The 14,491-nt window shown below is 56.2% G+C and overlaps 1 protein-coding gene across 1 annotated transcript in view; it reads right to left on the bottom strand.

Annotated features, from left to right (window-relative positions):
• Positions 1-121: 121 nt before the first annotated feature.
• Positions 122-14,491, bottom strand: part of KRT7 (keratin 7) — a 17,995-nt gene continuing 3,625 nt past the window's right edge. The window contains exons 2-10 of the mRNA XM_029205351.1: positions 12,425-13,145; positions 10,776-10,987; positions 8,410-8,470; positions 7,131-7,226; positions 5,521-5,685; positions 4,274-4,399; positions 2,313-2,533; positions 809-843; positions 122-437 (exon numbers count right to left, since the gene is read on the bottom strand). Of these exons, the coding sequence (XP_029061184.1) occupies positions 280-437; positions 809-843; positions 2,313-2,533; positions 4,274-4,399; positions 5,521-5,685; positions 7,131-7,226; positions 8,410-8,470; positions 10,776-10,987; positions 12,425-12,754 (1,404 nt within the window). The 5' untranslated portion in view covers positions 12,755-13,145 and the 3' untranslated portion in view covers positions 122-279. The remainder of the gene's footprint in view (positions 438-808; positions 844-2,312; positions 2,534-4,273; positions 4,400-5,520; positions 5,686-7,130; positions 7,227-8,409; positions 8,471-10,775; positions 10,988-12,424; positions 13,146-14,491) is intronic.

The following is a 14,491-nucleotide window of genomic DNA, read 5'->3' as shown; positions in this document are numbered from 1 at the left end:
AGAGCAGCACCCCCATGTCACCAATGTGCTGTCCCAGTTATCAGGGCAGACCCTGTGCTCTCTCGAGCCCTCCCCTCCCCACCGCCTTCCCCGCCCAGCCTAACGAAGCCAGGACACCAGGTGCTGGGCATGGGCTCAGAAGGCAGCTGCTTTATTGGAAGCTATTCTGACATCATTTTTCAGACTGCCTTGCTGTCTTGGGACCAGGGATGGGACCAGGAATGGAGGTCCTCTTGTGACGATGGGAGGAGAGGGTATGTGTCTCCCCACACCAGAGGCTCAGTTGCGGGTGCGCCTGCCGGGGGCAGATGTGGTCCTAATGGAATAGGCTTTGGGGGCCCCAGGCCCTTCACCACTGGAGAATCTCAGGGCATCGCTGCCCATGGTTCCCCCGAAGGTCAGCCGGCTGCCAGCACCGCCCATGGAACCGACCACAGCTGAGAGAGAAGGGAGGAGGTCTCCATCGGCGTGAGGCCCACTACCCGAGGCCCCTGCCCTCCTGCCATAGCTCCCCGTCTCCCTCCTCCCACCCACCTCCCTTCCCACCAACAGCCAGGGGCCAACCCAGAAGGAGCCTCAGACAGAGGTGAGGGCTGCTCCACACTGGCCCCACCCACCCTGTCCTCGTGCATGGCTTTCCTGGGCTGTTGAGCCTCTCTGGATGGGAGCTGCAGGCCCCTGCTGAAAGCTATTGAAGGGTAGGAGGCTCCCAGCCTCCAGAAGGCCAGGCCTTCAGGCCGATGTGCCATCCAATAGACCCAGCCTAGTCTGGACGGCATAGGTGATGGGCCCGTAGCCAAGGACTTACAGATGTTCACGGCTCCCACTCCAGCTCCGGTCATCCTGGGGCAAAGGAGATACCTGTGAGGGCTGCTCTCTCCTCAGCACTGGAGGAAGCACTCCCACACCCCTCCGTCCAGGCCCGGAGCAGAACTGAGGTTCCTTCCTCTGTCCCCACACATTCAGCCTTCTTTCAGCCTTTTCACTTTGGCCCTCCTGCCTACTGGCTACATGACCTTGGGAATATCTCAGAGTCTCCATTTCCTCACCTATAAGGGGGCCTAACTCAGTACCAACCTCACAGTGTTGTTTGTGAGGGCTAAATAGCATAAGTTACCTAAAGCCCTGGGCACACAGGAGTCTGTAAATGGTAGCTGTTCTCGTTGTTTATGTAGACGGCTGCCTCTCTTAACCAGATCATAAAATCCTCAAAGAAGGCTGTATTGATTCCTGCATCTTCAGTCCTTAGCATGAGGTCTGGCACACGGTAATTATTTAATATGTGTTGAAATAATTAGTGAATCGTTGACTGAGTGAATTCAGCTCCAGCCGGGACTGAGGGGGGAAGGAGGAGACGGGGTTGTTTTAAGCAGGCTGTGAGGCTGAAACAGGTCTTACACTGGAAATTAAAAATCTATCTGAGACAGCTGGTGTTTGCTTTGTGACTCACAGTCCCACTGTCACCAAGCCCTTGGCCTTGGGAATGAGTTTACTCTGCAGGGAGGAGGAGAAGCCTCAATTTAGTGGAGGGAGTGAGGGAAGCCCAGCTGCAGCCCCAAATCCTGGAAGGGGGCAGGGCAAAGGTCAAGGGCAAGAGATGGGGACACTAGAAAGCTTCCAGGCCACTTGTCTGTTGACTGAATGAGTCAATCAAGCCATCAAGGTACTAATGAAGACCCAACTTCATGGACATAGATGTGGAGTTTTTTGTGAAGAATTCCCTGTAAGACTAACCCAACTCAGCTTCATCTCAGGCTGCAGGTGCGTACGCAAATACTTCTGGGGAGAGGGGAAATTTACCTCCTCACCACGCTCAGTCAATACCACGTGACTTAGCCCTCAATTATGTGGTGAGAAGCAGCCTGTCGCCATGGAAGATGCCTGGACCAGAAATCAACAGAGCTTGACCGCACACTGGCCCTGTCTCCTCAATTAATAAAACTAACCACAATTTCCCCTCTGTACACTAAGGAGTCAATAATACCTGTCTTGCTTACCTGATGTGTTCTGAGGATCAAATAAGATAAGCTTGCTAATAGACACACACACACACACACACACACACACACACACACACACGAAAGCACTATTACTTCAAATTTCTCACTGAGCTTACATCATCTGGTCTTTCCCTCTTGAAAGTCATCTCATCAAGAGCAAAGAAGCAAGCAGCATCTGTACCCTCCCTGCACTTCCCACACCCAGTACCCTGCAGAAGAGGGTACACAGGAAATGCTTGCAAATGGATGAATGTCAAGCCCCAGGCCTCACTGAGCCCCAAAGGATCCCCTTTCCAGATCCTTTGTCTTCACCTGCTCTCCTCGCCCTCCAGCAGCTTGCGGTAGGTGGCGATCTCGATGTCCAGGGCCAGTTTGGTGCTCATGAGCTCCTGGTACTCCCGGAGCTGCCGGGCCATGTCCTGCTTGGCCTTCTGCAGGGCCTCCTCCAGGTCCACCAGCTTGGCCCGTGCATCCTTGACAGCCAGCTCCCCACGCTCCTCGGCCTCGGCGATGGCAGCCTCCAACTTGGCACGCTGTGGGGAGTAGTGGGTCTTTGAGCTGGGGGGGCAGGCCTCACCAGCCACTGCCTTCCTGCTTCCCCATGCTGCAGTGAGCATCTGGGCACCTTGCTTACGGTGGCTTCACTGGCACCAGCCTCCTCGCCCAAGCACCAGGGAATCCCAGGGGTTTCAAACATGGGTTTTGATACCCAATGCGTACCTTCCACTTCTGGCTCTGCCACTTACAAGCCATGTGATCTTGGATGAATCAACCCTTCTAAGCCAAAAGTCTCCTCTTTCCTAAACTAGCAGTCATCACAGTATGTATAGAGAGATATTGCAAGTAACGAAATCATACAAAAGTCTTTGGCACAGTGTCTGGTATACAGTAAGCATTTAATAAATGCTGTCACACTGGTGCCCCCTTGGCAAGGCCATGCCACTGCCTCTGAGCCCCCCCGACGGTGATAGACACCCCAGCTCCGGGGTCTGGCTCTGCCCTGTTGGGTAAGAGGAGAACCGGATGTGGCAGAAGCTGCGGCATTTGGGAAACCGCCATTCATTATTCTGTGCCTCCCCTCCAGGGCTGGACGCTGGCTTGCCGCACCGGTGACTCACAGCCCTGAATCTGTGCCGGGAGGCAGTTTCCACCCTCACCCTCATGTAAAAAGGCCTGCAGGGCTCCAAGGGGAGGGCATTTCTGGGTAGATCACCCCCACATCCCATCCCCCGGCTCATCTGGAAAGTAGCCACCACCCATCAGCTTCCCTCCCTCCCCACTGCAGACACCTGCCCAGGCTTAGCTGCCTCGAGCATCCCCATGCCTTGGTCAGGGCTTGGGGGACCCTTCCTCATCAATACCCCCCACCCCAGCTTCACAGCACCTCCTCCCATCAGTCTGTCATCTGAGACCTGTGCCCTGACTATGTGTCAGGTGCTGGGAAGGGAGGAACAGTGAACCAGACAGACGGGGGCCCCTGCTCTTAAGGCACTTTTAATATCCCAGTGGAGGTAGGGGACAATACTTATTTATACTTAATTAATTAAGACTTACCTAATAAGTCAATACTAAATTAATAAGACAGTAAATTTCAGAGAGCGATAGGTGTTTCAGGAACCTCACACAGACTGCCGAGAGAGTGGCTGGGTGGTTGAGGAAGCCATCTCTGAGAAGAGGTCTTTTGTCCTAAACCCCAGGGGTGAGAAAGGGGCAGCCATGTGCAGAGCTGGGAGAACCACATTCCAGGTAGAGGGAACACCAAGTGCAAGGGCCCTGAAGCATGAAGATGCTTGGCAAATATAAGCTCCAGGAAGCAGCAAGAGCACAGCCAGAGAGGCAGTGGTGAGGAGTGAGGTCAGCAGGTGGGACGGGGCCTTGGGAGACATAGTGAGGGACTCTGCTGACCTCCGGCCTGCCACCCCCTTCCCCCCTGCCCCCAGGCACACATCGCACCCAGAGCTAGGTGCAAGGAGAGGGCTCAGTACCAATGTGGTAACGAATGCTGATTCTAGTCTAGCCAGCCAGCTCGACGCTCCTTCCACAAGCTCCATGCCCAGCTAGGACTCCTGTTCTCCCTTCGGTCAAGCAGGACCTGGCCAAGAACATTTCGTCCTAGAGAGCTCTCGGGTGGGCCCGAGAGACTTGAGCCGCACCAGCCTGGTCCCCAGAGCAGCAGGGGTGACCCCCTCACCCCCAGCCTCCTGCTGCTCATCCTGGGCAGGGTCCCAGCTGGCTGCCCTTCACATGCCCCAAGGAGGAGGGCCGGCGCCCACCTGGTTCTTGTTGCTGTCGATCTCAGCCTGCAGCCTCTGGACGGCCCGGTTCAGCTCCGTGATCTCATTCCGGGTATGCCGGAGGTCGTCCCCGTGCTTCCCAGCCTGGGCCTGGAGGGTCTCAAACTGGAGGGACCACACAGAAGAGTATGGCAAGGGTGGACCGTGATTACAGGTGGCTTGTCTTCTCCCGACCCAAGGAAGGCCCCAGGTTCTGAGTGACAAGCCCTCCCAGCTTGTCTTCCCAGGGAGGGACAGTCTGACTCCCAGCAAACTTTGCCCGATACCAGGAGGCCAGAATCCCGGACAGTGGGGTGGGGGAGGGGTTCAGTTTCCTCCCAGCCAGGACGGGGCGGTGGCGGGGTCGGGGGACAAGAATGGCTCACCAGGCCCATTCCACTGATCTCGGGGCTCTGCCCATTCCCATTATGTCCTAACACTGGAGAATCACTGGAAGCCTGAGATCCTCACCTATTAACCCCTTTGTCAGCACCACCCATTTTACAGATGAGGTGAATGAGTCCCAGAGAACAGAAGGCACTGGCCTAGTGTCACACAGTAAGTCCTTATTGGCATACATGTGTCCTCGCATACACCATGGATGACTCCCTGTCTCTGAAGAGACATTGCTCTGTGCTGCTTTTAAACCCTCAGGCTCCCTCCCCCAGACCACTGGTTTGCCCCAGCACACCCCCTCCCCACCCATGCCCTCAGCACTGCGCTGTCAGCTGCCCTGCCCACACCCAGTGCATATAACGATTAAACCTGCTCTGGAGCCCTTGGACCCAGGATCTGGTCCCTGCTCTTCTATCTGCTAGCTGTGCAGAGCTAGACAAATCGCTTAACCTCTCCATGCCTCAGTTTCTTCATCTGTAAAAGGGGGATAACACTAGTGCCTACCTAACAGGGCTGTTCTGTGGGTTATATGAGTCAATACAGGTAAAACATTTGAAACTTTGCCGAGCATTGTGCTTACTTGCCAGATTTTAGCTATAATAATTATTAATCCATGTCCGTTTCCTCTGCCCTCTCCCCTCACATCAGGCTGGAATCTTGCCCTGGGCAAGGACCTAGCCTTCTCCTCCTCTCATTCCCAGGACACTGGAGACCACCACAGATTTAATCCCTGGTGCCTGTCAGCACAGTGGGACCCAGGCCCCAAAGGCTTGAGACAGGGTGAGGAGTAAGGGAAGCCGCCACGGAGGACTCTGCCAGGAAGGGAAAATATGCCTCCAGCGGCCACACACCTTGGTCTGGTACCAGGCCTCGGCCTCAGCCCGGCTGCGGTTGGCGATCTCCTCATACTGGGCCTTGACCTCGGCGATGATGCCGTCCAGGTCCAGGGAACGGCTGTTGTCCATGGACAGGACCACAGACGTGTCTGAGACCTTGGACTGCAGCTCTTTCAACTCCTGTAGGGACCAGACAGAACATCAGGACTTGGGGCATGACCCATCCCTGTCCCCATGCCCATCCTGGGATTCCCCGCACACTAGGGAAAGAAAAAGGGAGAAGAGGCCAGAGTGGGAGTGAGTCACCAGGTAGCCAGGGGGCACAGACCCAGCACCCACTAAACAGCTCCACCAGCCCTGGCTCCCGGAAAAGCCCATTAGCACCTTCTGAAATCAAGAGTCTGGCAGGATCACAGCGGACAAACAAGTGACAGAGTGTGGTGAACTGTGGTGGCTCCCGGCTGCGAGGTGCTACTGGAGTTGAGCTCTGTTGTGAAGGGAATCACTAGGGGGTGGGTAAAATAAGTCACGTAGTATGCACAGTCTGTAGCCTTTAACGCCGATGATACAGCTGTATTTACGGACAGGGAACTATATCTGTGGTGCACTGTTATGTGAAAAAAGGTATGATTCTATTTTATTAAATATATGTATTTCTATATCTCTATGTGTGTATATGCAGAGAAGAAGTCTGAAAAGGTAGGTATCAAGATGGTAAGAGTAGGTGTAGGAAACTTGTTTTCAATTTTATGCTTTACTTAATTTTCTAGATTTTCTGCAATGAGTATGTATTTCATAATGAGAGGAAAATAATTATATATACATGTATATACATACACACACACACATATATAACATGTGATAGACATATGAAGGCCCACACTGAGGCCAGAAGTACCCAAAGTCAGCCTGAAGGATCCAGCCCCTGAAATCAACATACGTGGAAATTCTCTCGGAGACGCTAATGGAGGCTGGATGTTCAGGTAAAGACCAGACTGAAGGGAAATGAGAACTGGTCTGTAATTTGCCTCACGTTTTCCTATGTCCCAGACTAGCCAGATGATCAACCACCCTATCTTCTGCCTAAGGCCAGAGACTCACACAGATGGGATGAAGAGGTTTTTAAATCCCCTTGAGGGAAAGGAACCGGAAGCCCAGGGCAGGGCAAGCTGAGCAGGTGGGGAGATGGGAGGGGCAGGCAGAGAGGGTGGCTGAGTGGTGGGTGTAAACCCTCAGGCACTCCAGTCTCTCCTGACTCAGGCTCCCCTGCCAGCCCACCCAGTCCACCTGTGAACCCTGTCACGGCCCGGATCCCTCAACATCCTCCTGGTTTCTTCCAGCCCCTCCCAATCCCCCTTCCTGACAAATGACAATCCCACATCTCTGGAAGGCCAGTTTTGACTGACCCCACCCTGGTGTGCTGCCCCAGCTCCTACTGAGCTCCTCGCCCACCATGGATTCCTGAATCCAGAAAGAATAAAGAGCAGGGGTCTTTATTCAGGGGTCAACTCCCCTGAATGCACCCAACACACACCCCGGCTGACCCAGAGGCAGGGGGTGGACCAGATAGCCCCCTGGCTAGGACATGCAGGTTGTGGCATATCTCCCACCCCTGAGGTCCTCACCTCCTCATAGAGGGTCCTGAGGAAGTTGATCTCATCATTCAGGGTGTCCACCTTAGCCTCCAACTCCACCTTGTTCATGTAGGCAACATCCACATCCTGGGAGGGGTGGTGGTGAGAAGGGGTAGAGGGACACCATGTCCTCAGCTCACGAAACACTTAGCAGGCGTGGGAGCAAGCCAGTACTGTCCAACCCCCAGGACCAATCACCGCTGCCCTACCAGGAAACATACAGCTCCTCCAGGCTGCCTGACACGCCCACGGTGGGAAGTTCCCTCCACTGGACCCGTCCAGGCTCGAGGAGAACATCGTCTCCACGCACCCCCAGGACTGGAGGTGCCTACTCAGCGCTGGTAGCCCACAGCAGCCTGGAGCCCCAAACCTAGCGCTTTGCCAGTTCCTAAAGGCTTTAGTGGCTTAGACACACCCCCGGCTCTGCCACCTACTAGCTGTGTGACCTTGAACGAATCACCTCAACTTTTTGAGCCTCAGCTTCTCATCAGTCAAACGGGAGAGCATGAAATCATTCAGACTCCAGGACACCGCTCCCAGAGATGGCAAATCTCTAGCCTAAATATGTAGCCTGCAGCATGGGTGATATAAGGCAGGTGGGCAACAGATAACACCGCAAGTCTGGTCCCCTGAGAGCCATCCTTTGCTGTGGTTAAGCTCCTGTGGAAAGGGCTCACTTCCACTCATCCCTGAATCTCCAAGGGCCCAGCACTCCAGGGCAGGTTACATTTCTGTGGATGGGCCTGAATCAGATTAAGTCAATCCCCTCTAAGATATTCCTAAGGCCTTCTGACATTATTTGCACACCTCCAGGGACAGGGAGCTCACTTTGCCTCAAGGCACCCCATCCCATTCATTCAGCAAATATTTCAGGCATGCCATGTGCCACCCTCATCTGTAATTGAATGTTCTGATTGATAGAGCACTTCCTTATTTGGGGTTGAACTCGTCCCTTCTAACCTCCAACCTGTAGTCATAATTCTAACCCCTCCAAAAGCCCAGAAACAAGTGTAGTGACTCGCCAGACACACCTACACACAAATACACACACACAGACATGCAGACACATGTGTGCACATACGTACACGAAGCAGGCTTATAAATGGCTGGCTTCCATATCTCACCTTCTCCAAGCCCATCGCTCCCTTCTTATAGACCCAGCCAGACCCTGACCAAAGGTCCCTACTGGCTGCTCAGGTGAGAGGCACGTGGGCCCCTGTCGCCTGTGCTTCCTACGATGCCACCCACCCTACCTGTCTGACCCCCTCACCTTCTTCAGCACTACAAACTCATTCTCAGCAGCCGCGTGACGGTTAATTTCGTCTTCATACCTGCAGTAAAGGAGGGGAGCATGGTGTTGGTGCGGCTCTGCCTCCATCCCCCCATATCCAGGGGTGAAAGTCTGCCGTGCATCACCTTTACCCCTCCTTAATGACACACCTGAAAAAACAGGTGTCAGCTACGAAACAAAATGTCCCTGACTTTTCCATACAGCTGTTCCTAGGGCTTTGAGTCTTGGCAGGCATGGGGGTGAGGGAGCAGGGAACCTACGTGGATCAAAGGACAAAGGCTGCATATACTGGGAGTGAGAAGACGAATAGCAGCCATGCTTCTGGACCACTCTGTACGGGGCCTGCCCTGTTATGTGCTTCCCATGCATTCTCTCAGTTAATCCCTACAACAATCCTATAACAATGGTGCTATGATTCTCAGGGAAAGGAACAGAGGCACAGAGAGGCTGAGTACTCTGTGCAGTCACCAAGCTGCTAAGTGGCAAAGCCCGGACTTGAAGCCTGGCCATCTGACGCCTGAGCTCACACCTTAACCTGCTTAATCCCACCCGCTGAGGGTGAAGAAGGGGCCCGAAGAGGAGGAACCTTGTGGACTCAGGAAGGAGGAAGAACCAGCCCCCAACTAGGTGACAAGCCCCCATCTCTACTCCCAGAGCACCCCCCTCCATCCCTCTTTCTCCCAAGGAGCCAGTCCCCTGCCCATAGGAGGACGCCGGCAAAGCAGGGCACAGAGCAAGAGGGCAGGTGGGCCTGACCCAATATTTACTTGAGGATTCAAAATAGGTGTCAGGGGGCTTCCCTGGTGGCGCAGTGGTTGAGAGTCCGCCTGCCGATGCGGGGGACGCGGGTTCGTGTCCCGGTCCGGGAAGATCCCACATGCCGCGGAGCGGCTGGGCCCGTGAGCCGTGGCCGCTGAGCCTGCGCGTCCGGAGCCTGTGCTCCGCAACGGGAGAGGCCACAACAGTGAGAGGCCCTCGTACCGCAAAAAAAAATAGGTGTCAGAAACAGAAAGCCAGCAGTGTCCACGAGCTTCTGGAGAACAGCAGGAACAATGTGGGGCAACTTTAGTGGGGAGCAGGATACTCAGGCAGGCAGAGGCCCTCCAGGAGCCCAGACCCCCGAAGTCCCACTCCCCCAGGGCCTCTAGAATAGTTAGGAAGAGACCGTCTCTCCACCCCTGCTGTGCCACTGGGCCCAGAGGATGTGCAGATAGGAGCTCCCTGGGCAGCTGCACTCAGGACCCCTTCCAGTTCCTCCTTCAGCCCCAGCCTGGAGCTCAGCCTGGCTCCCCAGGAAAGTGCCCTGTGGGTTCTGGGTCGGGGGAGTATGTGTGCACACATGCACACCTGACAGCAGGGGCTCGCGGGTTGTCCCAGGCCTTCCCTGTCCTGCACCGGTCTGCTTCCACCTGCCTTCCACCTGCTGTGGGATTAATCCTGTTGACTGTTGCCCTAGGGAAGTCGGGGGTGGGGATGGGGGATGGGAACGGAGAGACACTCCCTGCAGAGGCCTTTGTTTGTTCTACGTCCAGTCAAAGGCAGTGTCCCTGCTCCAGCTTAGTCACACACCCGCCCGCAGGCAGAGCACAGAACTCACTCATTACCCCGAGTGCCCCCTGGGCAGGGATGCCCGGCCCAGCCTCTGGCTTTGGTTTCTATTCAATGTGAACAGAGAGTCAGCAGGCACCTCAAAGGCCTGTCCTCAAGACCCAGCCTTCCTGGCCTCCAGCCTCCCACTCCCTGCCCCTCCTCACAGCCTCCTTTCTGGTTCCTGCCCTGGCCGCACCCACCCCCAGCCTCCGCAACCCCTTCCGTTGCTCACAATGATCATGCTCTCTGCTCCTTTCCTTCCCAGCTTGGTTCCAGGTCTCCTCCCGGGAGTCAGGGGCCCAAAAACAAGCCCCAGCTCTCCCAATGACCTACTATGCGATTTTGATCAAGCCCCTGAAACTTTCTGGACTCTAATTCCTCATGGGAACAAAACAGAGTTGTTCTAGAATAATCTGAGGGCCATGCCAGTTCTGAAGCACATCATCTCTTGCCCTGCCCTTTCCTGGGCCTTGGTAAGGCTTCTGAAGGGAGCAGTGCAGATCAGGGCTGGGCTGAGATATTTCACTGGGAGTAAGTCAGAAGACAGGACCAGAGCGACTTGGAAACGGCCCCCAGAGACAAAGAGGAGAGAGGGGAAGCGGGGAACGTGTTAATCAAGATCTTCCCTTCCGGGAGTTGTACTGAGCAGCTGTACCCCCTGACCCCTGACCCAGAGAGGATTTGCAGAGGGTGAGCCGAGAGGGGCACATGGGCCCAGCGCATGGATCCCGGCAGGTCGTACTGCGGGGCAGTACTTGTTCTTGAAGTCTTCCACGACGTCCTGCGTGTTCCGAAGCTCCACCTCCAGGCGGCCCCCGTCCAGTTGCAGGGCCTCAAGCTGCTTCCGAAGGCCAGCAGTCTGGGCCTCAAAGATGCCCAGGAGGCAGCTGCTCTTGGTCGACTTCTGCTCCTGCAGCAGTGCCCACTTGGTCTCCAGCAGTTTGTTCTGCTGCTCCAGAAACCGCACCTAGAAGGGGCGGGAGGAGGAAACTCAAGAGAGGCAGACCGTGCCACCCACAGTGCGGTTGAGAGGGTCTCCAGCCATCCAGCAGAATCCACGCTCGCACTGGCTCTTCCCCCAACCTGGGCCCCTAGCCCTTGGCTCTCTCCTCCAGGAAGCCCACCCTGAACAAGCCTCTCCTCCAGGACTCTCTGTCTCAACTGTCTCAGAGTGTGTCCAGGGCTCAGGTCACTGATATGTGCCAGTGCTGTGCTCTAGAGTCTCCTCCCTCCTCTGCTTCCCCTCGCATCACAGGCGATGGCCTCCACCTCCCTGTCTGAAGGGCTGCCCACTTCCTGTCTGTGTCCTGAGCCCGACTCGGGCCCCCTCCCTTCAGGCTGGGACCTCATCCCTTCCTCTCTCAGTATCCTCTCTCCCCTTCCCTCGTTCTCCCACAAGGCCTCAGGACAGGATGCTACAATCAAGCCAATGTAAAATGAGTCCCTAAGGAGCACCAGAATGACTGGTGTGGGAAGCAGGCCTCCTCAAAACCAGCAACTCAGGCAGCAGGGTCTGGGGTCTGCAGCCGAGCATCAGCGGGGGAACCTGGGCCTGGGGCTTCCTGCGGAGGCTGCCCCAGAACTTGAAGGATGTGTACAGTCTGAAGGGTGAAGGAGAGGAGGACATGGGGGACCAGGGAAGCAGAGAGGTACACAAAGATAGGAAAGAGAAAGCCTGCTCTACGCCCAAGGACGAGGCCCTGGCCAGAGGGGCCCAGGGGGCTAGCCCTTAGTTCTTGGGTCCAGCCCCACAAGTGCGCTCTCCCCATCTCTATGCCCCACCCCTTTGGGACATAAGAGGAAAAACACCTCTTAAATGGCCCTTCCCTGTGACCCTCAGTGCCCCCAGACGAGCTCTCTCCAAGGGCAAGTATAACCTCACCTCCTACCACCCAAAGGAGGATGGAGGACCAGGTAAGTGGGGCCGATGGGAGCAGGAGCCTGCCTCCCTCCAGCCCTTTATTTCCGGCATCTGCTAGGTAATAAGTGGGGCGGGAGGCGAGAATCTCACCCTGCCCCATCTCTGACTCCACACAGCCCCCTCTCAGAGAAGGGGGCCCAGAGAAAGAAGTCCTGGCCTTGGCGTCTGGAGCTCCCAACCTGACTCGGATGACAAAAGCTGCCCAAGAACCCCAGCGACTCACAGGCACAGCTCACCAGGGCAACCGGACAGACCCACGCACACATTCCCGGAGGAAAGAGCAGGGAGATTTGGGTAGCTTGCTGCAAGAGAGGGCTTGGAGGCCGAGGGGACAAAAATAGCTACAGGGTTCATGGAGAGGGTACAGTCCCAGATATCGGCGGAAAGAGAGCAGGCAGCAGCCCTCCCAGCCCCTGGCCCACGTGCGCTGCGGGGCGGCTGCTGGGGCCTGAATCCTGGCTTGGGGCAGCGCGGGCCGCTCACCTTGTCGATGAAGGAGGCGAACTTGTTGTTCAGGGTCTTGATCTGCTCGCGCTCCTCCTGGCGCACCTGCTGGATGGAGGGGTCGATGTTCACCTGCAGCGGGGTCAGCAGGCTCTGGTTGATGGTGACCTCGTGGATGCCGGCGCCCACTGGGCCCCCGTAGGATGAGCGCGCGGCCACGCGCGGCCGCGAGGCGCCAAGGCCGTAGAGGCTGCTGCTGCTGCCGCCGAAGCCGCCGGGGCGCACCGAGTTCAGGCGCACCTGGATGCCGCGCCCCGGGAAGGCGGAGGAGCGCGAGCTGAAGACCTGGGAGCTGAAGTGGATGGACATGCTGGCTGGGCCGGGCTGGACCGAGCGGCGGGGGACAGGGGGCCGAATTCGCTAACCTCCGGGCGACTTGGCTGCTTTTATCCTCTAGGCGCGGGCGGATAGGCTTACACAGGTAGGGGCGGGGCTGGCCGCCGGCCACCTTTCTCTGCCCGCCAGCTCTTCTCGGGGCCGCGCCTTCGCCATCGCGCCGTCCACCCCTCCGAGGCCCAGGCTTTCGGTCCAAGCCTGTACCGTCCAGAGTGGGGAGGAGGGCCGTAGAGGCTCATACCCCTTGATGCAGGCGGACGCAGAGAGCGGTGAAAGACAGCGGTCCCAGTCGATCTGCAACGGGCTCAGTCAGGGAAGGCTCCCTGGAGGAGGCTTGGGGATGGAGTGAAGAAGATCCAGATTCCTGAGGCAAGAGCAGAAAGATCAAGCGGTAAAAGATTAGGGGAAGGGGTGGTCAAAACGCTCTAGCCCAGGAGTCAGCCCCCAGTCCCCTCCCCAAGCTACTGAGAGCCAGAAAGGCGTTCCCCGACAGCCTCCGTCCCAAGTCCAGCTCCTCCTTGAGAGAGCTCGGCTCCTGAGTAAGCTGACCGCAAGGTGGGCCTGGGTGAACTGGTTTCCCTGGCCGCGTGTCCCCACGCCTCATTTGCATACAGAGACCACGCCAAGTGGGGCATGACCCCACTCTCGCCCCTCTCCTCCGCACTCCAGTAGAGACATCTTCCGGTGATGGCTACTCTGGGCCTGCACTTCCCCCCGCCCCAGATCACGTTCCTGTCCACTTAGTTTATTTGTCCCTGGAGAGGAAGGGGACACCTGTGTGTATTTGAGACACTTTGTGTGAATGTCTGTACACTTTTGTGTGTACGCACCTGCCCTGGGCTTGGCTGTGTGCACACCCTAGGCATGTGTGTTTACATATGTGTCTGCATGTCTGTGAATGTACTTATACAAGTGGGCTTCTATGTTCGGGTGGGGGACAGGGGGATAGGTGTGTCTGTGAATACACGCTTGCACGCCTTTGTACGAATGTCTGTGCAACGTGCCTGTATTTGCCCTCAGACACTCCTCCCCATTCCCCACCCCTGCCACTTTCCTGTTTAAACGTCCCCAGCTCTCAACATCTCCTCCACCTGAAGCCGCCACCAAACAACGCCCAGCAGCTTCAAACCCAGCCTGAGACGGGGTAAATGTGCTGTTAGCTCTGCTACAGGGGCAGCCTGAGGAGCCTTTGGAAAAGACAGCCGACAGGACTGTTGTCACCTTTAGTCCACCTCTAGTCCCGCCTGGTGAGCTGGCCAGGTTGTCACTTCAGACCAAGCCCTTGGGGCTTGAGTGGAGGAGGCTGGGGATGGAATGCCCTTCCTGGTTTCCATTTCAGTTAGACAAGGAGGACTAACGCACAGAAGCCCCTTCTCAGTGATCACAGTGGAGACCCAGGCCCCTTCCCCTCCCTCTCCTCCATATTGGTGTTGGAACAGCTCAGGCCAGAGGCTGAGGGATGCCCAAGGAGACCTTTCAGTGTGTCTGCTGCAGGGTGTGTGTGTGTGAGAGAGAGAGGGAGAGAGAAAGAGAGACACATACACACACCACATCACACACATACACACATACATATATGCATACATAAACACTCCCACACATTCATACACATACACACCATATCACTTACACACACACACACCACATCACTCACATGAACACATACACATACACACATATATACCACATCACACACACACACACACACAC

The sequence above is a fragment of the Monodon monoceros genome, unplaced genomic scaffold (genome assembly GCF_005190385.1).
Source record: "Monodon monoceros isolate NGI ecotype Baffin Bay Population unplaced genomic scaffold, NGI_Narwhal_1 Super_Scaffold_6, whole genome shotgun sequence".
In the NCBI taxonomy this organism is placed as follows: Eukaryota; Metazoa; Chordata; class Mammalia; order Artiodactyla; family Monodontidae; genus Monodon; species Monodon monoceros.
The sequence above is the reverse complement of the archived record's forward strand: the minus strand, read 5'-3'. Positions and strand labels throughout refer to the sequence as shown.